The following is a 26,324-nucleotide window of genomic DNA, read 5'->3' as shown; positions in this document are numbered from 1 at the left end:
TCTTTATGTCACTTGATGGCATTCAAATTCTGTGATTTCTATCTCCTATAGTATTCCTTCTGATGAAGAACAAACAAACAAAAAGTGAACTATGTGAAAGCCACAGGAACCAGAATGGAAAGACAAAGTGGGCATGTGCTTTCCTTTCCAACTAGGCCGCACGGCTGCTGTGGGACTTCTCACAGAAAGTCAAGTATGGTGTGTGGTTCAAAATTACCAAAGTTCTCAAGTAATTCTCTTCAAGGCAAAGCAAGAATGTGTTCAAAATTTGATTTTACGTAAGAGTTCTCAAACACTCAAAATATATAAGAAGTCTCTGAAAAAAAAAATAACATGACTTTTTTTTTTTTTACCCTCCACAAGTGGAAAATCCTTTTTAGTTCCTTGTGAGTAGAATCCAAGAATAGATAAGGTCTTGATGGCCAATTCTTGTCTATTGGAGATAAGGAAGGCATCTTATTTTTCATTTCTAAGAAGTATTTTTGCACCTGTGTTGGATTTGACAGAAAATATAAGAAAATGAGGAAAATATACCAGAAAAAACATTGTTTTATATACACTATGATCAATCTTTAATGGAATTTATCAGGTTTTATTCCATAAAATTTTCTTTTTTTTTTCCTTCTTCCCTGTAGAGACAGGATCTGGCTATGTTGCTCAGGCTGGTCTTTAACTCCTGGCCTCAACTGATCCTCTTGTCTTGGCCTCCCACAGCACTATAATTATAGGCATGAGCCACCATGCCAGGCCAAGTCCATAAAACTTTATGACTGATCTAGGAAGTCTCTATTCCACTCTTTCATACTGGGAAATATGAGCTCCGCCAAATGGTTAAAAGAAGAATACCAACACTAACACTCATATTAACACTAATACTAATATCAGCTAATACTATAGAGCTGTACTATCTAAAAGGTAGCCACTAGCCACATGGCCTATTTATATTTAAATTTTAAATAAATAAAATTAAATAAAAAATCCAGTCACATGGGTTACATTTCAAGTGCTCAATAACCACATGAGCTAGTGACTGCTCTATTGTTATAGAACATTTTTGTCACTGCAGAAAGTTCCATCGGACTGGGTTGCTTGAGAGTGCTTAATATGTGCCAGTGAAAAAGCTTTATATCATCACTCCATTTTAAAACTCACACCAATCAGCTCTATGAGGTTGGTGCTATTATTATTCCCATTTTACAGATGAAAAACGAGGCTCACAGAAGTAACTTGCTCAAGTCACAAATCTATAAGTGGCAGTGCAGGCTGACGCCAGAGTTTGCAGTCTGTTCACCACCACATATACTTCTCTGGAGACAGAGAACTCCAAAATCCACTCTAGCAGTGTGGCACAGCCTTTCTCTCTTTCACCCTCCCCATTAACTTGGTTGCTAGTCTTGCTCTGCTGATGGCCCATGGCAGCAAGTTTAATAGCACAAGCCCCTGGCCTGCTTGGGTTCACTTTCCCCAAAGTTCTCTCTGTCAAATAAAGAAAACATTTTATTAATCATGTATGGGCCAACAACAACTCTTTCTGACACAATTCTACCTGAATTTGGGGGGAGAGGATAAAAAAAGATAACTAACTCTTAGTGTCATGGTTATGATTTAATCATTGCCTAAAGAAGTCAGTTTTGTCAATTAAAGAAAGGCACATTGTGTTGAGGTGGTGCTATTAAGTAGGTAATTTAATAATGCTAATTAACCATACACAGAAAATATTAACTTACAATTCTCTGAAGTGTAAACTCATAGATTTTCTTTCCAGCATTGGCTCGGAAGAATTTCCTGTACTCCCTACGCACCTTTAGAAAGAAGAGGCAGATTATCATGGTTAACGTGTGGTGGGCGCCTGTCCATAATGATACATCTCTCTCAAAAATGAAAATGAAAATGTGTAGGACAAATAAATATACAAGTGTTCTTTCCAGATTTAGTAATATAATGGAAGCACATTCAGACAGTGGTTCTTAAGTCAGAGAGAAAGAAATTGAGGAACGTAAAATGAGAGTACCAGAATGAATTGATGTTTTAAATCCTCTTAGCAGTTTTCGAAGAACTTCATGATTTGACAAGAAACATTTTAAAGGCACAGCTGCAAACTCATCACAAATTAAAATACATTTCAGAAAATAATATATAAGGTAATTTCAGATTGCTTTTTAAAAGCAAAAAAAAAAAAAAAAAGTCTGAAGAACTGTACTGCAGTTTGCAAAAGCCTTGCATATGAAGACAGGACTTTAGCACCACACATTGAGAACTGAATGTGGCTACGAATAAGAATTTTAAAAGAAGCTTTTAAACTATCATTATCTTCTATTCAACTGCATTAATTTTTCTCTCTCAACTCTACTCCCACCAAACTTCATACTAAATGCTATCACAGAACTTAAAACATCATAGTTTTACTTCACATATTTTTTCCTTGCTACGTTGTCATATTTAGTTCATATACGAATAATGTTTAACCAATAGCAGTAATTAAATGAAGTTTTGCTGAATGAATGACACAGTAACATTCTGAAATTGATGGAAAAATATTTTAAATATTTATCACCATCCCAGTACAAATGGACTGAATTTAGCAGAATTTAGCAAAATATTAGCCTATTAGAATAATTCAGACGTCATCTTTTTCTTTTATCGCCAGTTTTCTGGGTTTAACTGCATATACTCAAAATATTTCTATATTAGGGGTTGAAAGGTAACAACCTATTACCCAAATTCAGCCTGTAGGTAAATGTTTTATACGTATATTTTTAAGGTAAGAACTTAATAGTTGCTCCACCGACCAGCTCTTCTCTCCCTCCCTTGGGCCTCCCTATTCCCTGAGGCACAACACTGAAATTAGGCCAGTTAATAACCCTATAATGACTTCTTGGCATTCAAATGAAACAGTCACATGTCTTTTACTTTACATCAAAAGCTAGAAATGATTAAGCTTCGTGTGGAAGGGATGACAAAAGCCGGATAGGCCAAATGCTAGGCCTCTTGCCTCAAACAGTTAGCCAAGTTGTGAATGCAAGGGAAAAGTTCTTGAAGGAAACTCAAAGTGCTACTCCAGTGAACACATGAAAGCTTAGAAAGTAAAACAGCCTTATTGTTGATATGGAGAAAGTTTAAGTGGTCTGGACAGAAGATCAAACCAGCCACAACAGTCCCTTAAGCCAAAGCCTAACCCAGAGCAAGCTCTACCTCTCTTCAATGCTATGAAGGCTGAGAGAGGTGAGGAAGCTGCAGCAGAAAAGTCTAAAGCTAGCACAGGTTGGTTCATGAGGTCTAAGGAAAGAAACCATCCCCATAAATAAAACTGCAAGGTAAAGCAGCAAGTAATGCAGAGGCTATAGCAAGTTATCCAGAAGATCTAGCTAAGATCATTGATGAAGGTAGCTACATTAAACCACAGATTTCCAATGTAGATGGAACAGCCTTCTATTGGAAGAATATGCCATCTTGGACTTTAATAGCTAGAGAGGAGAAGTCAATGCCTGCCTACCTTCAAAGCTTCAAAGGACAGGCCAACTCCATTGTTAGAGGCTAATGCCGCTGATAACTTTAAGTTGAAGCCAATGCTTATTTACCATTCTAAAAATCCCAAGGCCCTTAAGCATTATGCTAAGTCTACTCTGCCTGGGCCTCTGTGAAGGGAACAACAAAGCCTAGTAACAGCACATCTGTTTACAGCATGATTTACCAACTATTTTTAGCCCATTTATGTTAAGACCTACTGCTCAGAAAAAAAGATTTTTTTCAAAACATTACTGCTCATGGACAATGCAATCTAGTCACCCAAGAGTTCTGATGGAGATGTAAAAGAAGCTTAACAATTGTTTTCAGGCCTGCTAACACATCTATTTTGCAGCCCATGGGTCAAGGAGTAATTTTGACTTTGAAGTCTTATTATTTAAGAAATACATTTTGTAAGGCTATAGCTGCCATAGACAGTGATTTCTCTGATAGATCTGGGCAAAGTAAATTGATAACTTTCTGGAAAGGATTCACCATTCTAGATGCCATTAACAACATAAGTGATTCATGGAAGGAGGTCAACCTGGCAACATGAATAGAAGTTTGGAAGACGTTGATTCCAACCCTCAGGGATAACTGAGGCGCTCCAGACTTCAGTGGAGAAAGTAACTGCAGATGTGGTAGAAATAGCAAGAGAACTAGAATTAGAAGTGGAGCCTAAAGATGTGACTGAATTGCTGCAGTTTCATGACAAAACTTGAATGGATGAAGAGCTGCTTCTTACAGATGAGCAAAGTGGTTTCTACTCCTGGTCAAGATGCTGTGAACATTGTTGAAATGACAACAAAGGATTTAGAATACTCCATAAACTTAGTAGATAATGCAGGAGCAGGGTTTTAGAGGATTGATTTTAATTTTGAAAAAAGTTCTACTGTGGGTAAAATGCTGTCAAAGAGCATCACACGCTACAGAGAAATCTTTAGTGAAAGGAAGAGTCAATCAATGTGGCAAACCTCATCGTCTTATTTTAAGAAATTGCCACAGCCACCTCAACTTTCAGCAACCACCACCCTGATCAATCAGCAGAAATCAACACAGAGGCAAGACCCTCCACCAGCAAAAAGATTACAACTAGCTGAAGGCTCAGAAGATCGCTAGCATATTTTTTAGCAATAAAGTATTTTTTCACTAAGTATGTACATTGGCTTTTTAGACATAAAGCTACTGCACACTTAATAAACTATAGTATAGTGTAAACCTAACTTTTAGATGCACTGGGAAACCAAAAAATCTGTGTGACTCACTTTATTGCGATATTTGCTTCACTGCAATGGTCTGGAACTGAACCTGCAATACCTCTGATGTATGCATGCATCCATATTCTAGTGACAGTTTATCATTTTTCTTCTAGCTACAGAGTTGTTAGTCACAAACATTTTGAATCTCAAACTGATAAAGTTAGAAGGGACAAGGAGAAGAAAAATGCTACCTGTTAATTGGCTCCTGAAATTATAACAGCATAATAGCAGACAAGTTAAAATAAAGTTACATGAGACCATGTCCTCAAAAGTAGACTCAAAGTCCTAACTATATTTAGTTGAGCCTCATTATAACTGAACTCATAGCTACATGTTTTTTGATACACCTTATGACAGGTCTCATTTCTTCTGAATACAACTACATAAGATAAGAGTCCAGCCCAATGACAATAGGTTGACATACACGATGGTGCCCTTCATGGGCACCGGGAGTTCTAAAGAGTCCACTGCACTTTGTAATCATTTCTGTAAAAAAAAATCAAATCATTTCAAAGGGCAAAACTATCACTCATATTAATATAATTCATATAATTCTCTTTTGGGAAAAACAAATATAAAATTATTATATTTTTGGACTTCAAATGAGTTGAATCTTATTTCATAACAATAATAACGGCGACAAATAATGCTGTTTTCTTGGAAAATGGGGAAAAAGTTATGTCTAGAGTAAGCCCAATTAACTTCTGCTAAAATAACACTTACCTACAAACTAAATTTGCTTTGTAGATTGCTAGAGCACATCCCTAATGTCAAAACATTTTGAAATCATATGCAGTTAAATCCAGAAAACTGTAGATAAACACATTACTGATGGAAATTATTATAGAGAGTAAAAATCCTGACTCGATGTTGTTTTTTCCTTTCTTTTATGAAAATCAGAACGCAAGTTAGAAGATGTGGATAAAATGGGAAAATGCTTAGTTTTGTTCGGCTTTTTAAAAAACAGTTACAGAACTTGTTAAGAATTCTTCAGATAGAACATCTGTTAAAATTCATATTTAAGTTACTTCTTAATTATTTCAAATATTACTTGATGAACAGTCAGTATAATCAAAAAGGATAATTTACTAAAAGTTTATAGGTTGAACTTGAAGGAAAAAATGTACATTGTTCAAAGCAGAATTCGGGGATATTTCTAATAGTTGTTCAGATTCAGAAGCAATGATTTTTCAGATAATATTCAAATATTTAGAATGAGATTAAATGTCATAGGATTAAAAATAATAATGAGGACTAGTGTAAAAAAAGGGACCTAATTATCACCAAAAGGCAATAAGGATGGCTCCCTATAGTGATTAGTTATTGAATATTTCAGGAAGATCAAATCTTTATATTGTCTGAAGATTTTTCAGAGCTCAGAGTCTTATCCTAAAGGTTTCTAGAGCTCAGAGTCATATTTACTTATATGTACTTCTGTACACATAAGTGTATCCTACTCTAGTAAATACTACTTTGAAATATGCCCTGCTCTAATCACAAGGCATTTGAATTTAAAGTTCTCTTTAACCCGAATGATCCATTGATCTGCCTATGGTCTCATTCATTATAATCCATACGTTTATTGATGCAAACTCCTTTGGTTTTTATGCTGAGCAATTAGAATCACGTTGCTCTGAAGAAAGCTCTACTCCAGCCAGCCATTATTGCAGGAGAATAGGCAGATAAAAGAAAACAAAAGCATCCCCAGGCTGGCCCCTGTGAGTATAGGTCAGCTTCTAGCTCAACTACTGTTACTCTGTCTCATAGATTAGAAAAAAAACAAAAAAACTTTATACTCATAAAGATAACAGAAAATAAAATTTGGACAACAAAGTATCTTGGATAAAGTGTGTCATATTATTATTACTTTAAAGCTATTATTTAAAGAAACAGAAATCACAATAACATCATCAGAACAAATAATAGTGCACAGGTTTCTTCTCAAAAAGAAACAAAATCAGGCAAGATGACATTCTACGTGTGCAGACCATCAGCAAGCATAATCAATAGTTTTCTCGGGGTTAGTAAGTGCTAGGCTTTATGGATTTCACTCTGGACAGAAAGAAGTGGTTGAGGAAGTACCTTCAGTCCAAGCCAGTAAGCCCAAATGACAGCAACTGCATGCTTACGCCTAGCCTCCTCCTTCAAGCGTTTCAATTCCCTTCGAGCCTAGAATGTTTTAGATAGTAAATAAAAGAGACAGCCCAATGCAGACAGCACACCAAACAGAAGAGCCAATTTACGAATAAGGATTCCAGAATGACAGAAGAACAGTGCATAACCATTTATACCCAAGAACAGTGTCAGCTGGTGCAGCGCTTATATTTTCAGTGCATTGAGATTCTGTTCCAGAGGAGGGCAATCTGTGCGGTGTACCCAAGATAATCATCTCCTGCACCCTTGCTTCCATTCTTTTCCTTTCTTCTCCCCTGTTCTCTCTCTCCCTCTTTGCTCCCTTCTCCACCTCCTCTCCCTCCCTTATCAAACTTGGAACTCTGCAGGGCAGAACTAATGATTCCTCTGGACCTCCCTTTTCTGACAGCACATGGGGCTTAACAAGCCATGCACTCCTGTCTGAGTTCATTCATTTGGACGGATAAAAAGACAACTCTTGTGAACAACCATTTAGAAAACTGGAAGAAATAGGGTTTTCTGAAGTGCAAGCAAAAACCAAAACTAACAAAACTCAAAAATTATTTCCAGCTAAAAAATGGGAAGTAGTCATGTATAAAAATCTCAGTTTTAGCTAAGGCCCCAAACAGGGAAATAATACACTGAAGATTGAGGCGAGACAAAAAATAAAACATAACAACTTATGGGTTTAAAAATTACTCTCAGGGAAAAATTAATCTTAGGCATGTTATTTTAAAATACAAAAATAGGCATTAATTTTTCAACATATTATAGTGCTGAGAGTGGGAAATGAGCTCGCTCAATGGAGAGAGAAATCCCAGCAATAATTGTCTCAGAGTCCTTCTGCCTGTGGGAGGACTTTCCCCTCAGTTGACTAAAGGAACGAGTCTGTGCTTCACAAATTTTCAGGGAAACACAAATGAACAACTTTGGTCAACTTTTGGCAAATTAAGTTCTTTATGCAGGCAAATGTTGACTTTTGTCATTTTTTCTCGTTAAGTTAGGCTTACAATGTTGACAAGGTACACTTAAAAACACAGGACTCTGTTGATGTTTGTGTTTCTAACTGGAATACACATTTTTAGCAAAGATGACCTTTGATTTTCTAAGTAACGAAAACATCTAAAAATCTCGTCCCTTGGGGTATGTGAAATGTTCACAGAACCCACGGCTATGCCTGGGGATTAGTGAGAGTATTTCAGGAGGCCTTTGTTTCTGAAAACAAACAGCTGATGCTGAAATTCCTGCAATTCTTCAGTGGCAATTATAGCTAGCTTTGCATGAACATGGTTTTCTGTTAAATCACAGATGATAATTCTTTGCACATGTAATATTTTGCTTATAATAATCAATAGCTGCCACGGTGAGGCAAAAGAGCAATTTCATTAACAGATTAATTTTTTAAGGCATGTGTTAAAGGCATTTCCATTGTCAAAACATTGCAGAGAACTGACTCAAGCCCAAACCTTAATATTCCCACATGCCCTCTCCCCAATATCCCTAAATAACTGCTGGCATGCATCAGTGGGGGGTGAGGTGGGAGAAACTAAGCATGCATATCACTTAAGAATTTTTTTAAAAAGACCAACTACACTAGTGCCTTATTAGTAAGCAATTAGTTTTTTTGGCCCACACATGCCTAAGCTTCCTATGCATACTACTGATACTGACATCTCCAGGTTTATTCAATGTGGCTGCTAGGCCATGCACCAGTGTGAGCCACTGTTCACAATAGGCACCCACCCCCTAATATGCTAGAGATAAAGACTGATCATGGCAGAATTCCAAGACGGAGTGTTGGGATGTGTGCGTGAAGTACCTTAGATCCAAGCCAGTAAGCCCAAATAACTGCAATAGCATGTTTATTCCTAGCCTCCTCCTTCAGCCGTCTCAGTTCCCTTCGCGCCTGTGATGCATGTGAAAAGGAGTTACAGAGAAGTTTAAGGCAGGAAAGGTTATTGCTGCTTCCCAATGGAGCAAGAAAAAGAAAGACACCAGTCACCACCAAATGGTAAATGCAAAAGTATGTGCCACCACCCCACACCAAAACGTTGGAAAGAGCAGGAGGCAGATGCGTGCTCAGTAGCTTAAGCCAGTGAAACATTTTCTGCCCCTGAAGCCGAGGCTCCGCGGTTGTACGCGATGTCACACCCGACCCACCACTGCCCTCGGGGGCTCTGGCTTACCTGGGTCCCGTGCCAGTACGCCGCGATGGTCGTGACTGCTTCCTGACAGCGCTTTTGATGCTTCAGTTCCCGCAGGATTTTTCGAGCCTAAGGCGCAGAATCACCCAAAAAGGAGAATGTTAAAGAAAGTGGAATTCATAGTGACTTGGAAAAAAGACCTGAGAGATGGCAGTCCCAACACTATGCTCCAGCTTAAAGGAAAGATGAAGGTACCCAGCTCAACACTTGCTCTGACGAGGTGGTCACGCGTGACAGTGTGGTTCCCACTCCAGGCTGGGACAGCTGCCTCCCGTGCCCTGATAAGCAACAGGAAAAATCTGACCACAGCAACGCCAGCTGGTTGGTGCACACCAACGGGAGGGAACGGTTCTCAGAATGCGGACCAGGATTTCCAGTGATCCTCCAAAGTCTACTGTATCTCTTCTAGTATTACGGTCTGGAATATAATTGTAGCTGTCCTTTTATGCAAAAGAGATTTGTAAACATTTGCTAAAACAAAATGATGTAACTGATCTAAAAACCAGTGGCTTCTTTCCAGTAGTTACTGGAAACTGATGTTTTGGGGGCCGAGAGGACGCCTGGTTTGGTAGTGGACTCTGGTTCCCACCTTTGAAGTCTCTGACCTGTACACTGGGACCAGGGTGCAGTGACAGTCAGGTCAGGCGAGAACCTGCAGCAGCAGTTTCCACGTACGCCACATGCCTAGACCTGTATTTTGGCATCTGCTTTGGGACAACGCCCAAGCCCTTGGGTTGTCCAGGCCAAGGTCAACCAACGCCACTGGACTCCTGGCCCAGCCTCTACCCTCCGAAGGGGCTCCAGGCCTGGCCACTACCTTGAAGTATCCCCTTCTGGATCCAGACCACCGCACAAAATCTCCTATCGGGAAAGTGTTCAGAACAGGCCCTGAAGTACCTGTGACCTAGAGCAAGGGTCAGGAAACCTTTTCCATAAAGTACCAGAGGCACTTTTGGCTTTGTAGGTTATGCAGTCGGTCTCTCTCACAGCTACCTGACTTTGCCACTACAGCGCTAGAGTAGCCAGACAATTTGTGGAATAAGGGAAGGTGGCTGTCTTCAGACAACTGGCTTTATGTATACTGAAATCTGTACTTCATGCAATTTTCACATCATGAACTCTTCTTTTGCTTTTTTTAAAACAATAGTTTAAAATTATAAAAACCATTCTTAGCTTGCAGGTTGTAGGAAAATAGGCAGCAAGGCTAGATTTGGCCTGTGGGCCATAGTTCACTGACCCCCAAACCAAGCCTTGGCAGGAAGGACCTGAAACCAGGTGCCCCACTGTGACCGCTTTCCCCAGCCCCCCACCATTAGACCTGGCCGGAACTCAGGAGCTTTCATCATTATGGGGCAGCCCACGGGATGGTGGCCAGGAAGTTATGGAAGTCACCCGGGTTATGGCTGGGGTGTTGAGATGCTGTCAGTCTGGAGGGACTTGCAGGTGTGAAGGCAAATGCCGTGAGAGCCTTCATGACTACAGGGTCTCTTGCAAACACGGGGCAAGGGATACTGAAATCACGTACAGTATTATTTCAAGGACTTCCTGCTTAGAGAACAAAGCTCTTAAAAAGAAAGCTGGTTACAAGGAAGCAGCCAAGACGTGGTCACCAGGGTCCCCACTTGGCTCATAATATTTATTCTTCCCATCTGACTGTTTACAGGGGAGGCAGGAGATGGAGGAGCCCTCCCCTGCAGGGCTAGCATGAAGACATCATCCTTTGTGAAAAACCCAAAGGCCCCAGATAAATAATGCACACTTATTTTAAACTCACCTTCCAACCCCGGATATAAGACTGAATTACCAAGGCAGAACTCTTTATCTGCTGATACCTCTTTTGTTGCTGTAGGACAAAAGGGGACAATGTTAGATATGTTGTAGTTACATATTGTAATGTGGACAGTACAGGATTGAGAAAAGCTATTTGCTCACTTAGTGCAACTGACTTTCTGGAAAGTCCACATACTTTCTGGAAACCAATACGCAAAGAAACCAAAATATCAAACAGTCCAAAGTGATCACAGTTAATCCAAGGTATGCTTCGAGGATGCTGAATAATTTAATATAATATAATACTATGATAATTTCTAATGGCTCGGGACCCAGCATCATTATCATCCGTTCTTCATATTACACTGTTATGATACAGGGCAGGTACTCGGTAGATGCGCGCTGAATGAACACACACTGAGTTCTGCAACTGCTTTTGAGTGTTCTCTCTTCTTGTTGTCATTTCTCATTACGCTACCTACTGGGCCCACCCCTAACGTCCCCATTTCCTTTTAGGTTTGCTGTTTTTATTATGCCTGCAGCTGAGAAATTAGCTAAAAATGTAAATAAAGTGATGTCAATCAAGTAAGTATTAAATATATTCAGCTCCTACTCTACATAAGGTATTTTCATAAAACCATGGGGTTATAAAGAAGTGTCTGACTCCATCCCTGCCCTCAAGGACTCACAGGGGACACGAGCCAACAGTGTAGACAGTGCCCTGGCTCGGGTGCAGCAGGGGCTGCTTCCAGGTGGGGTGGGTTAGAGAAAACCTAGTGAGGTCCAGGCTTGGGTGTGACGAGCTCGACACACAGAGGCCTCCCTCACTCTAGGGCTGACGGGTCCGAGGGTGGAGGCCGTCGGAACACTCCCCTTCGAAAAGGGAGCTCTTACAGGACTCAGTCGGCAATAGACACTGGAACGTGGGCATCTCCGATGAAAATGCACAGCATTTCACAGCACTAAAGTGACGCTGTGAACCTTTCACTTTGGAAGTACTAGATGGTCCAGCTCCCACTCTCTGAGGTGACAGAGAGGCCTGCCAGGATTCTGGAACAGCAGAGGTCACGGAGGGTGACATTACCAATAGACAGGCAGCGGAAGAAAAGAGGACACCAGGGAGAAAAGCCAGCAGACCCCGAGACCCTGCGTGAGTGACTCGCCTCTTCTGGGCCTCAGTTTCCTCAGCTGCCAAATGAAGAGCTGGGAAATGGCTAAGGTTCCTCCCAGAGTAATATTCCACAGATGTGTGAACAAGCCACACCTACAATAGCTGACCACCTCGTCTGACATCCATTTGGTCCCTCTGTGTTTTCTTTTTAAATTCCTAAATGGCTTGAAAATAACAATCTCTCACTTGAAAATTCATCTGTAGGAGCCATGAAATATCACAAAATATGGAAAAATAATCAGTAACTAAAAATGAGTATTCAGAAAATCTTTGAGTTATTTAGTTGAGGGAAAACAGTTTAATCACTGGCTTGAGTAACATGCAGTCAACTAGTTGAGGTATTTAGCTCAAATTTTGAAAGAGCTGTAATATCAGAGTGAGGTTAACGCTTTCTCTAAAAACTGGGCTACTGTTTGTTTCTATTCTCCAAGTTAATATTGCTCGTAACTCCTACCATTGGGAGTTCATGACATCTGGAGACATTTTTTCATCTGGTGATAAAAAGCTCTATACTGGGAGGGATAGTAAAAATACTTTACATTGCCAGTTCCTGCTCAACCTTCTGATCAAACTGCCCCTCTTAGAAGGTCTTCCTCTATCATCTTATCTAAAGTTACAGCCTATCTTTCCCTATTATTCTTTTAAAAATTATTTTATTATTTTAATTTTTAAAATTGTTTTTTCTTTTTCAGAGATGGGGTGTCACTCTGTTGTCCAGCCTGAAGTGCAGTGGCACAATCATAGCTCACTGTAGCCTCCAACGCCAGGGCTCTCAAGTAGCTGGGACTATAGGGATGTGTCACTGTGCCCAGCTAATTTTTTTTTTTGTAGAGACAAGGTCTTGCTATGTTGCCTAGGCTGGGAATTTTTCTAATGACCTTAAAATAAGAAATGATAAAAAGGGCTCCTTGAGGACTATTTGGTGGTCTTCCCTATCTCAGGCAAATAGAAAACAGAGCATTACGAATCCACAACAGAATAAAGGAGCACTGCTATGTGCACAGAGGAGAACCCACTGCCACCAGGCTGAGTGACAACTGCCCCCTGTGCCTTTACAGAACACGTACGAATGACTATCATTCATGTGGCTGGACAGGTTCACACTTTAAGACTTACACTGCTGGTTATACTCTTTTAACTGAGTAATTTTAAAGATACTCTTTGAAAGACCAATTTTCTTTAGCTTAATGATTTAAGTACCTCATTAATTTCTAAAGCTTGGAAATACTACACTAAACTGTATTATGTGAGAATAGGTCAGCATAAATTATGTTTTGATTATACATTCTTATAGCAAAACATCTCCATGGCTGAGAAAGAAGAGGCACATGATAAAGAAAAAGACCTGAGTGCAAATTTAATTCATATTCCAACTCACTCTGTAGAAAAAAAAAAAAAAAAAGCACAGAATGAAAAGATCTGGAAGCAGTATTCTTGTCACTAAAATGCATTCCGTGAGAACATAGCCAAGTTCACGCTAGCCTAGAGGCAAACCTTCAGGCTTCTCTCAAACCTGTGGTATGCCTCCAACAAAACATGTACCACCAAGTTAAGAAGGAAATTCCTGAAAGAAATTCCACATTAATAAACATACTTTATTATTGAATCTTTTCCCATAGATAATATGACTAGATACCTGAGGGCTAAAGAGAATCTAATCCTTTAACCAAAACCAGAATTCTACTAAAACAATGGCATTAGCTTTCTGGATTTAAAGCCATTTTCAATACTGTCACTATAAATGGAGAACAGTCAACTGTTCTGGAAAATGAATCCAATCATATGGCAAATGTCATTAATTAACCCAATGTCAAAAGGTTAAATGACATTGTCCCTTGTAATCTGATGACCAAATTGAAGATGCAAATTTCCCACTATACATATTTAGATCAGTGGAAGGCAATGTGGTGTAGCAAACTTGAGCTCTGAAATTGTCTTGGATTCAAATCTCAGCTCTGCCACCTATAGCTGCGTGGCCATGGGGGACAAGTTACTTAACAGCTCAGTACCTTAGTTTTCTCATCTTTACAAACAGAACCATAAGAGTATCCATCCATCTCATGAGGTTGTTGGGAGAATTAAATATACAAAAATTAAGTATGTAGTAAGTACATAACAAATGCTGGCAAATTAGCATCGTTATTACAAATTAAAAATGACCAGGACTCATACCGCGTATCTCCTGTACCAGGCAGCAATCACGACCTGGCTTTTCTTCATTAGCAGGAAGTGTGTGCGGCATTTCCACCCCCGATAAATCTTCTGAATGAGCGTGGCTAAGTCCTCAAGCCTTTGCTTCCTCAAGTCTTCTAATTTGAAAAGCTAATAAGAAATGATAGATGGATTTATCAATAATCCCCCAAAACTTTACAGCATAGGAATTCTCATGAAGTAAAATGCCATAATGTTGGAGGCAACCACAATAAGGGAAAAAAAAACTGAATAATCATATTAATTATACACAAGATGGATAACAGCCCATGAGAAAATGGTTTTGATGAATTCATGAAAAATTCACAATTTTTATTCCAGTGATTCAGATTTTATGACAAATCAGAGAGGCTGAAGGGAGCTTAAGTCTACCTTCACACTATCTACAAGGATGCAAATTACTAATGGAAAGCAGATGCTGGCAAAATTTCTCTCTTAAACAATTTAAATATTAATATGTTCCCAAATCTCTAGATTTCCAAATTACCAATCAGCTGTTATACTAATATACTTCATGCTCATCTGTTCATTTATATAAAGGTTCCCATGGGTTTCTATGAGGTAGAATTTTATTTTATTTTATTTTGGGGGTGGGGGGTGGGGAGACAGGGTCTTGCTGTGTCACCCAGGCTACAATGCAGTAGTGTGATCATAGCTTGCTGTAGCCTTGAACTCCTGGGATCAAGTGATCCTCCCACTTCAACTTCCCTAGTACCTGGGACTATAGGCACACACCACCACACCCAGATAATTTATTTTTATTTTTATATTTTGTAGAGACAGGGTCTCATTGTGTTGCCCTGGCTGGTCTCGAACTCCCGGCCTCAAGTGATCCTCCCACCTTAGCTTCCCAAAGTGCTGGGATTACAGGTGTGAGCTGCTGTGCCTGGCCGAAGAGGTAAAATTTTCAGTGTTCTTTTTAACTTAAAAAAATTTTCATTTGAGTGCTTTTATGTATCTCTAAATAATAGGGCTACAGTTACTAAAACTATTGCATAATTCAGATATCACAAATACAGACTGAATTTCCCCCTAGTTGGTATGAATTTGGGAGGTTTTATTGTTGTAGTTAACAGTTTCTTTATAATTTCTTAAGTGTTGTACAATCTATCAAAGACTGATAGTTCATAAAAATTACACATTTTTCCACTATCCCTTATTTGCTCCATCTTCTTGGACATTTGCAGATGAACACAAGACTGTGGCATTTGTGGCAGCCCCTCGGGTGATGTTATAAGGTTAAATATCTTTTAAGAACTTGCCTATATGATTCTAACTTAAGTTCATAGTGTGAAAGTTTTGGTTACATACTGTTCTTGGGTTTCGGATGAATATCTTTGATCTACCAAAGGAGTATTCTTCCACAGGAATCTCTAATTCATTAAACAAGACCTCCACACCAGACCTTAAAAAAATAAAAATAAAAAACAATTTTCTGAGTTACAAAAATGGTTTTACGTTAGCTAATATCATGATATCAGGTTCTCCGTAGTATAAAAAAATAGCTTCATTTCCAAGTATAACTGCTTTTTCAGTAATCATCCTTCTATCAAAGAATTTTCAAAACTGAATTCCATGAATTAAACCAAATCTGATAAAAAGGTAAATTTGGGTTCAGAACTATATAATCTAAGAAAATATGGTTATTAAAGCCAATTTCTTGATTGCATTAGTAAAGACAGTAAGACTTTTATCAAATATACTCATAATGAGGTACCAACCAGGGCCAGAAGGGTGTGTAAAAAACTCAGAACCCACTCAGTTAATTCTTGAAAACATTTTAGACATTGTTCCTGCCCCTGAGGGTGCACTAAGCACCAGCTCCATGGGATGCGAAAGAACGTGAGCTGTACACCGTGGGAGCGAGGCCTGGACTTAGCTCTGACCTGCACCCCCTGCACCCTGGCTTTCCAAAACTAAACCTCGCTCCACCACCTGGACTAGGTGGCAGGCTGGGAGCAAGCACATGTTCCGTATTATGGTGTACATTTTCCATAATACCCTGGAAATTTAGCAGTGGGAACTGAAACAGTACCCAGGTCCAACATTATTAGGCATTAGGGACCACACCGTATGTGGTTTCTATATCTTCTTATAATGCAGAATGAGGGTCTTAATACTGTTGATGTTCCTGTGAAAGGCTGGGTCCACTGAGAATGTGGAGGCAACACAAGTACAGTGAAATGAAAATCCCCAAGTTCCTGCCCAGGCCCATGAAACACGCACGTTAGCTCTCCTGCAGTGTTCTGGAGAGAGCTCCCGCAGCCCGCCGAGAGCAGAACTTAGGTCACTGCACAGGCAAGGCGTGATCTCTCTCCTGTGGCGGCTGCCAGGCAGCACGGAAGTTCCCTCTGCATGCGGAGAGCTCACAGGGCATGGGGACGCTCCCTGGATGGCCTGCAGTGTCCAGCACCGTGTCTGGGACTGAATGGGTCAGAGCAACCCAGGGCACACCAGCTGAAAGCCGTGGGGCCCGTTCCTCAACCCAGCTTTCCTAGCAACAGCGCTGACGCTGTGACTCCCACCTGCTCCTGTCACCTAATTCTCCACTAGTGCGGACCCGGGCAAAGAGTGAGAACTTCACCCCACCCACTGACTCTCTCTAGGGGTAAATTCCTCATGGGAAAAGTGAGAATGGTAATCCCGTGCCTCTAACTTTGCCTCTCTATGATTCTACACACACACACACACACACATATTCTTAAGTGATACATATATATATTTATATATACATATCAACTACAAATCACCTCCTATAAATTTACCATGGGCATATTTTAAAATTATATTGACACACAAATTCCAAGTATGGATTCCATAAGTCCTAATTTGACATTAAGAAAATTGAGACCTCGATAATTAAGAATTAGCACAAAATGATACCGTCCTAGAAAAGGGTCCAAAACAGAGGTTACACTCAAGTTTTCATAGACTCCTGGCTTACCTAACAGCATATAGGGAAAAAGCATGTTAGTTGTATACTTTAAATATTCATTAGTAAGTATGGTCAATGGATTTCTTACCTTGCCGGTCCTTTCCAGTGGGGCCACGTTTGCTTACAAAGCATTTTGTACCGTTCCAGGCAAGGCTCATAGGCCTGCCTGAAGGCATAGCCGGCCCTCCTCACCCGGACGTTCTCCAAGAGGCCCAGGTACCTGATCTGGTGACACACCAGGGCCTCGTTGAAGATGTGTGCCGCTTTTTTATCATTCGGTTTGATACACCTAAGAGATTACAAAGATTTTAGGTTTTAAACTCTGCCTCTTAAGAATTTAACTATCCATATTTTACAAAGTATTATATATGATTGTTTTATAGTAAAATAATCTGTTATTCCTGGGAAACCTAGTCATTTCTTCTGAAATGGTTTCAAATCATTTTACAACAACCTAAAAATAAATATAATACTGCATATACAGCAGTTAAAAAAAAAAGAATTAACTACTACTATATGTGACATGTATGATAATCATTAACATTTTACTGGGTGAAAAAAGTGACAAAAGGGTACATGTGTGATTTCATTTATATGAAGTTCAAGCAAAGCTAGTCCGTGGTTAGAAATCAGTATTGCTGAGCCCTCTGGGGAGAGGTAGTGGTGGGGACAGACATAGAAAGGACATAAGGGAACCTTCTGGGATGATGGAAATGTTTCACATCTTGGTCTGGATGGGGTAACACAAGTGCATACCTATGTAAAAATTCAACAAGCTGCACATTTAGGATTCATGCATTTCACTATATATAAAAAATACCTCAATAAAAAGATAAAAATCATTGTTGCCTCCCTATGTCTGTTCTCCTTTATTAACCAGGGTACTTTGCTGCCCAGGGAAGACTACATTTCCCAGTCTCCTCTACAAGTAGGTGTGGCCATGTCAGCAAATTCTGACCACGACTAGGATCAGAAGGGAAGTAACGTCTGTAGATTCTGGTCTATGTCCTTAAAGGAAAAGATGAGCTCTCCCCTGAGTCTTGTTTAGTTTACTGCTGGCTGCAAATGTTAATGTGGTGGACAGCCATCTTTGACCACGCAGATGAAGAAAATACCTGAGAAAGGGCAGGGCCATAGAATAAAAGAAGCTGTCCTATTAGCTCTAGAGTCCTTACATTTGGAAGTTATGTCAGAAATAAATGTCAATCTTGTTTAAGTCATTGTTGGTTTTGGATCATATTACAGCAATCCCTGTGTCCTAACAAATACAACAATTAAACACTATGATTATGGCTGCTTAACTACAAGTGTCAAATAAATTATACACACACATAATATACGGACAATTACAACTTTCTATTAAGAGTTTGGCCTTGGTGTTATGTGTTTTACCATTTATAAAAACAATTCTACTCTTTGGCTTAAATAAAGATAGACAAATAGATCAATGGAACAGCCTAGTGAGTTCAGACCCCTACATATACATTCAACTGATACTAAAGGCACCAAAGCAAATAAATGAAAAAACAGATTAGTTTCTTTTCAATATATAGAGGCAGAGCAACAGGATATCTATATGCAGGAAAAATAGACCTAAATATGAAATCTGAAATTACAAAGCTCTACAAGAAAATATATGATAATATATTCACAACCTTGGGGTCTATTAATTAACATGTCTTAGAGAAGACATAAAAACTATGAAAATGGAGGGAAATAAAGGAAATTTCTGAGGTGATAGAAATGTTTTATCTCTTGACCTGGGTGGTGGCTACCAAAAAGTGTATATAATGGTTAAAAAATTAATTGAACTTTTCACCTAAGATCTGTGCCATCACTTACATCAGTTACATCACTTCATGTAACTGATACCTCAATAAAATATAGTAAAATGCAAAAAAAAAAAAAAAAATTCACTCAATTAAGATAGGAAAAGCAACTACTCACAGAAAGTTTCCTATTTTTTTTTTTTAAGAGACAGGGTATCATTCTGTCAACCAGGCTATAGTACAATGGCATGATCATAACTCACTGCAGCCTCTAACTCCCGGGCTTCAAGCAATCCTCCTGCCTCAGCCTCCTAAGTAGCTGGGACTACAGGCACACACTATCCGCCCCCAGCTAATTTTTTTTTTCTTTGTAGAGATGGGGTCTTGCTATATTGCCCAGGCTGGTCTCAAACTCCTGGGCTCAAGTGATCCCCCTGCCTTGGCCTCCCAAAGTGCTGGGATTATAGGCATGAGCCACCATCATGCTCAGATGGTCTTGGGTTTTATTTTTTTGGAAACCAGAATCTTCTCCCAATATGTGTTCTAATTTGACTGCAATCAAACCAGGGAATTTTGCCAACTTACGTTTCTGCCAATATAAACACCAGGTAAACAAGTCAAGCACAGAAATGTTCTCCACTCTAGTTTCCTTCTAACTGAATTTTCAAAGACAACTATAGACAGTATTTGTGGGCACGGGCGTGCTATCTGAAATCTAACCCATCAGAGACATATCTTCTACAATCTGGCTCACCAAATACACATGACAAACTCTAATACTAGTTGGTCTTTACTGATTCTTGAGATAGCTATATCTAAGATGCTCTAGAAGTAGGGAAAAAAAGAGACTGGAGATTTTTAAAGATCTTTCTATGGTTTTGAAAAAATTCAGATTGATTTTAGAAATCATTATTTTTTCCAGGTCCATCCCTGCCACAGGGAAGGAAGAGGTACACGTCCCCCAACAAGCACCAGAGTTGCAACTAAAGCTCCACTTGTTTCAGTGGTCTCCTCCTCTAAGTTAATGTAACAAGAATTCAAAATGAAGCCAACAAAAGAGTTTTCTACAAAACCCTAACCAGAAAAAAATTTATATTTTGTTTCTTAATACATCATTAAAAAAAATATATTAAACACACAGAAAGTTGAAAACCCCTAGATACCAATGACTGAGCTTCATTAAGTATTATCATCCCCCCCTCAACTTTTTTTTTCTTCATTTTTTTTAACTTTCTTATTTTAGGGGAAAGGACAGTGGATTTCTAAGCCAACCCTAGATATTATTTCATCTGTAAGTACATCAGGTATCCTCTGCTTGGGCTACACTCAGATTTAAGCAAACAGGAACATGATACTCCTTTGGAGCACTCTCACATTTGAACTGCCAGATAATTTTATATGCCAGAAATACCTAATATAGTTTGGGTTCTTGGTCTGTAGGTTTTTCATCAGAGTGGCCACGGATGCCTTGAACTGAGAGCCTGCAGTCGGAGGCCTTTTCAGGTTGATCTTGGTGGGGTTCCCTTCGGGGAACAAAGACTTGATGAGGCCGTGGCTGGCCTTCCACATAGCCTGGGACAGGTCTCGATAGAGAAGGTCGTTGTTTTTGTCAACAAATCCTTCCACCTGGTACAGCACCTATGAGCAGCACACAGAACTCAACACTGGCACACTGCACGCTGTAATGTCAAACAACTGTTAAAAATATTCCGAGACTCTCCACATTGCTGCCTCTTCCTTCACTACCAAAAAGTCCCCGATGCATTAGTCACACTCTATATCGAATTCACCTCCAAGTTTAAATTCCATCTGTCTAAATCACAGAAGAGATCAAAATAAATTCTATTACCATTCAGGATTTGCAAGAATAAACTCCAAAAATGTTATCATAACATTTTCAAAGGATTTTGGATTTTTTTGGTGTCTGAACATATTTTGAGGTTTTACTTTTATTTTTTAGTTCTCATGTGCCAATTCTAGTCTGTTTAAAAGCAGACAGAGGAAAACAGAAATAACACTAAGATTTTCATAGACCTCCTGAAGCAGCAGAGAAACAGATCAAAAACGTATCTTTTAATAATCTAGGATAATTAAAAAAAGAAGCACCAAGCTTTAATATTTTGCAATTAAAGGTAATTCAGATGACACATAATTTTTATAAATACATAATTAAAATGTTTTCCCTTTGAAGTTTGCACTCTTATAAGAAAGGAAGTATTAACTATAATCAATATTTTAGGATTCTAAAAATTAATTATCAAGATTATTATTATTATTTTTTTTTTTGACACAGAGTCTCGCTTTGTTGTCCAGGCTAGAGTGAGTGCCGTGGCGTCAGCCTAGCTCACAGCAACCTCAAACTCCTGTGCTCGAGCAATCCTTCTGCCTCACCCTCCCGAGTAGCTGGGACTACAGGCATGCGCCACCATGCCCGGCTAATTTTTTATATTATATGTATCAGTTGGCCAATTAATTTCTTTCTATTTATAGTAGAGATGGGGTCTCGCTCTTGCTCAGGCTGGTTTTGAACTCCTGACCTTGAGCAATCTGCCCGCCTCGGCCTCCCAGAGCTAGGATTACAGGCATGAGCCACCGCGCCCGGCCTATCAAGATTATTTTTAACAGTTTCTTTATATATTAGATGACATGAAATTAATTCCCCCAAATAGTAATCATGTAAGTGCTTTCTTTAAAAAGTAATATTTCCCCGAGTGTCATTCAAAATTTTAATCTAAGAATTGCTTATTTTTGCTAAGTGGCTTGTGCTTTTAAAACCTTATTGCAAGTCTTTAGTGACATCTAATTTTTAATGGCAAATCTCCTTTAATAGTGTTAAGAGATATTTTTTACAGGATAGCATGTAGCTTGAAAATGATAAAATTGATTTTTAAAAATGTATTAGGACTTTTCATTAAGTTCACTGGCTTGGCTTTCAGTTCTCCTCCATGTTAATGAGGTGTTGCTCCCCATGACCCAGATTCTATTTCTGTTGAACACTTTGAGTCAACCAGGTCAGCAGCTCAATTTGTCCTCTCCCCCCCCAACACTGTTACAGAGACCGCCCATCTCTTGGCCCCGCCTCCTCGCAGGAAGGGCTCAGCAAGCCTGGCTTTGGCCTGGTGCTCACAGCCGCCCAGTGGTACCTTGCCAGCATAATGCTGGATTCGGAAGCAGCTGTGAGGCAGCGTCGTGTCGTTGAGGAACCGAGAGCACTTGCTCATCCTGCTCTCGAAGTGCTGGTGGGTGGCGCAGACCTGGTTCAGCTTTTCTAGGAAGGTCTCATCCGTGACCGTGCCAGGCCTCAGGCACTCTTCATCCAGCATTGCCAAGATTCCGTTTGTGTTCTGGGAGAAAGGAAATAAAAAAAGTCTCCTTCCTTCCTCACTGTATTGTTTAATAATTATTCCTAATTACACCATCAAACACAATTACCTTAGTCATAGAAAATTCTGCTCAGTTACAATGAAAAGCAGGGAATCAAAAACAAATAACAAAAGCCACAGGAAGTAGCTTTTTTCCAAAGTGTCCCCAGGTGTGTGTGTGGCAGGGGTGAGGAATGTGTCTGTCTCGGTCTCTCCCCACCCACAGAACAGGACGTGGGAGTGACCTCAGCCACCTTAGCCAGCTGATGACTGAAACTCATACTATTATAAAAGACAAGTTAGACTGCAAAGATTCAAAAACAAATCTAAAAGCCAGAAACTAGTGTGACAATACAGCCTCTTTAACATGTGACAAATCACAAAGCAGTCTACTAAGTCCGTTATCTGCGTCACAGCTTAAGAAGGAAATTGGTTTTGTTTCCAAATTCTTCATGTGTTCAAAATAAAGTTTGTTTTTTAGGGGGAAAAAAAGCTGTGATTTGGAGTGCTGCTTTTAATGATCATTGCAATCAAACTGTTTCCAAGAATACCTCTTTAGAATAACATGCCTGTTCTACATAGAAAAACAAAAATAAAAATTTATTTGTTGCACATTCAGACTCTGTGATCATATTTATTCCAAGAGCAGTCAGCCCTAAACTGAATCAGAAATCAGGAAGCTTTTACTTTGCTAAATAATAGCTGAGGTTCCCTGGATTGTCCGTACAGGCTCACAAGTCTTAATTCCAAAAACAATCCACTCCACTGGCCATCAACCCCACCCACTTCCACCAAGGCCAAGTCCCCTGTTCCTCTCCCCTTTTACTCACAAGGCCATGACATCCTCTGACCAGCAGTTACTTATTCCACACAAAACCCAGGGGAAGTGTGGACTCTCAGGAATCAAGTGTGTTCATAACATCCCCAGAATAAACATTATTGTTTAATGATGCTGGAAGGAAACATTTCCTCTATGTACCCAGGCTCCTATGTGAACATGAGTTTCTTCAATCATATATGCAAGGGGATTTTTGGCTGAGATAATCTAGTTGAATTAAGTATATTACTGCTATTCTCCCCCCACCTTAAGGGAGAATAATTACGTGCAATGTTATATTTATAAAGGAAAACATACTAGTCAAGAATTCTGAAAATTAAAGTTCCCATAGCAAATTACCTTCTTCACAAAATTTACCAGGAAAATTTCTCAGGAAATCCACTAATTTTCTGGATTTTAGATTACAGTTTTAAATTGCTTATGTGGAATATTAGTGTTCCCATTCCAACACTGTTCAGATTTTCCAAAACAAAGTAATTTTTATTAAAAAACAGTGATGATTTAGAATATTGTTTTTGATGTTCAATTTATTCAAAGATGCAACTTTCAGGAGTATCTTGAATATTGAAGAAAAAAAAATAATGGCTAATTACATCATTTCCAAAAGGACTTGTTAAAGATGAAAAGAAAATGGTCTGCTGTACATTCACAGCCTGTGATGGTATTCCTAAAACAGCATTCCCCAACCACTGACTGCTACAAAGACTGTAGGTAGGACAATGAAGTTTACACATTGTCTCAAATTACTTTATCAAGGTCAGAAGTACTAATAATCCTAATCATAAGAGTTTCCTGGTTTTCACACACAAATCAGTCTTCCTACACTTAATTCATTTATGATAAACTACAGAATATGATCTAAATACAAAAATCTTGGATGCAGAAAGCTTACTAAAAATTGTCCAATAATTTTTCATACTTTAAGTTTTTTCACATATACACACAGATTTGGGTCATCTGAAAAATTCCAGGGTCCTTGGCCACTTGTAGTCACAGATGCCATACCCTCTGCACAACGTTCTCGAAATCAGCACTAGATCTGTACCTGAGCCACTTCTGGGCTCCCACCTAATTCAGCTCCAAAGGTTATCCCTTTTTCCCTTTTTATCTTAATGTAAATGGCATGTTAAGAAGTCACTAGAGTTTTAAAAATGAAATGGATATTTTGATTTGGCAAAACACTGGGTGGCTGCTCAGAGCCTACTCTGACCAAGGGCCCACATTCCCAGGAGCCATGGATCAGACCCGGCTCCAACCACACAAAACAGGCTAGTGCATTTAAGGGCCTGGTGTCTGAAGGTCATAAAAGGGCTCTGTAATATGACAACAGAATGGTCTTGGGGGACCCTGGCTAAGTATCAAAGTGTCCAGGTGTCTATATATGTGTTCAAGAACTGTATGTGATCTCTTAGGGCTACAAAAGTCTCCAGAACTCTGTAATCCCTTTTAAAAAAAAAGTGTAAAACAGTGATAATACTTAAAATTGCTTAAAATTGAAGGCAGTGAGAACACTTATAATTAGTGAATTATATTACTAAAAAGACATTCTTTAGAAAACTGTACCTAAGTACTCACATTTTCTATTAGGTCACATATGATAGCATTATTAAAGTACTCAATGTGAGTCCACTCTATGTCCTAAAAAATAAAACAGAACAAAATCAAATCACATATGATGATAAAGCCACAAAGCTGCTATCCATAAAACAGACTTTCCCCATCTTCCATATTTCACTTCTTTTCTGAACTTATTTCCTTTGTAGAATCGATGCCGCAAATGTCATACTCAGTTCCCAAAACTTTCTTAATGCATCAACCCACTGCTGACATAATCTGATTGAAGCGCATGCCCTTGACCCATTCTGAAACTGTCTCCCATTCCACTCTCCCATCTGTGGCAATTTCCCATGCACTTCACTGGCCCTGGGCCAAATATTTACTCAACAGGCCCTTGGGTCAATATTGCTTTGTGTATATTTACAGTGTTTATAAGGAAATAAGTTAGAACTTGATCCCAAGAATTTAAGGCCCAGATTTTTCTGTTCTTAATTTGTAAGCACAAGGAAAAAATTAATTTTAGAGTCAATCTTATGTTGTAGGGAAGTTAACTATTTCAAGTGTAAAAAAAAAAGCCCTATATCAAGACAAAGTCTTAATACGTTCAACACAAGGAAAGATGTGAAAACCTATCCACTGGTTCTAATGCTTGCTACAAAGCCAAATCTGTAAGGCCAAATGTAATCATTCTGTGTCTGCTTACACTTTGTCTGTAAGTATAAACATTTATTTTTCTTCTGAGGGGAGAGAATTTAATTCATATAGCAATCTAGGAATCTTCCTATATACTCTTACAAGTGTTTTAGACAATCTGTACAAACTGTTTTAAGTTACACATCAAAGTTTGCGCATTCTCTATGATGAAAAGACAGGAAGAGAATGAATCTTGCTTTTAGGATATTTATGTTATCAAAAAGTGCCAGACAAGTACGAAACATTTCTAATGCATCGAGCATTCTAAAATCAAGATGAAATATTTATGATTTAGCTTTAGACTAAATGGGTTGTTTTACTAAGTCACTGGGAATAATAATCACTTTAGAAAAATCTACATAGAGAAACAAAATAAAAGAGGATTCTGTCTCCTTAACAATTTAAAATGACACTAAAGAAAATGAAAGAAAATAGACAATGTCATTACTAAAATATTAAAGAAATAAATGAAAAGAAAACAAAAATATAGACCATAAAATAATTCCTCCCTTTTATTTTTTAAAAATATATAATTTTATACCTGAAAAAAGACTGGCTATTTAAAAAAATGAAAGGGTGAAAACCAAGTATGTATTTTAAAAATGCAAAGGCTTTGCAAACATTACTTCTGGTTATTTGTGAATTACATTAAATGAGATAATTTATACAAAGCACTTAATACAATACCTCGTATGTAGCAAGAATGCAACAAATGTTACCTATTTTATTATAAATTTTGAAAAACAATGCTTTTGATTGAGATTGAGCAAAGTCTCAAAATGTTTTCAAATCTCCTTACAGTGATACTATTGCTGGTATACAGTTCTTTAAGTTTTGGCAAATGCATAGTATCATGTAAGCACCACCATAATTAGTCCCAAAATTCCCTTGTGCTGTTCTTTGCAGTCATAATCCTCC

The 26,324-nt window shown here is 38.8% G+C and overlaps 1 protein-coding gene across 4 annotated transcripts in view; it reads right to left on the bottom strand.

The window, feature by feature from the left end:
* The window catches only part of MYO1B (myosin IB), a 175,307-nt gene that overhangs the window by 14,553 nt on the left and 134,430 nt on the right, over positions 1 to 26,324 (bottom strand). For 2 of the 4 annotated variants that reach the window (XM_012776932.3, XM_076005764.1), the window contains exons 15-26: positions 24,732 to 24,794; positions 22,100 to 22,300; positions 20,368 to 20,594; positions 17,276 to 17,476; positions 15,564 to 15,657; positions 14,214 to 14,363; positions 10,875 to 10,943; positions 9,083 to 9,169; positions 8,716 to 8,802; positions 6,846 to 6,932; positions 1,728 to 1,802; positions 354 to 488 (exon numbers count right to left, since the gene is read on the bottom strand). In XM_012776932.3, the coding sequence (XP_012632386.1) occupies positions 354 to 488; positions 1,728 to 1,802; positions 6,846 to 6,932; positions 8,716 to 8,802; positions 9,083 to 9,169; positions 10,875 to 10,943; positions 14,214 to 14,363; positions 15,564 to 15,657; positions 17,276 to 17,476; positions 20,368 to 20,594; positions 22,100 to 22,300; positions 24,732 to 24,794 (1,476 nt within the window). The remainder of the gene's footprint in view (positions 1 to 353; positions 489 to 1,727; positions 1,803 to 6,845; positions 6,933 to 8,715; positions 8,803 to 9,082; positions 9,170 to 10,874; positions 10,944 to 14,213; positions 14,364 to 15,563; positions 15,658 to 17,275; positions 17,477 to 20,367; positions 20,595 to 22,099; positions 22,301 to 24,731; positions 24,795 to 26,324) is intronic. The other 2 variants (XM_012776935.3, XM_012776937.3) reach the window with 2 other exon arrangements.

The sequence above is a fragment of the Microcebus murinus genome, chromosome 8 (genome assembly GCF_040939455.1).
Source record: "Microcebus murinus isolate Inina chromosome 8, M.murinus_Inina_mat1.0, whole genome shotgun sequence".
NCBI classification, from domain to species: Eukaryota; Metazoa; Chordata; class Mammalia; order Primates; family Cheirogaleidae; genus Microcebus; species Microcebus murinus.
This window is presented reverse-complemented; position numbering and strand designations above follow the sequence as displayed.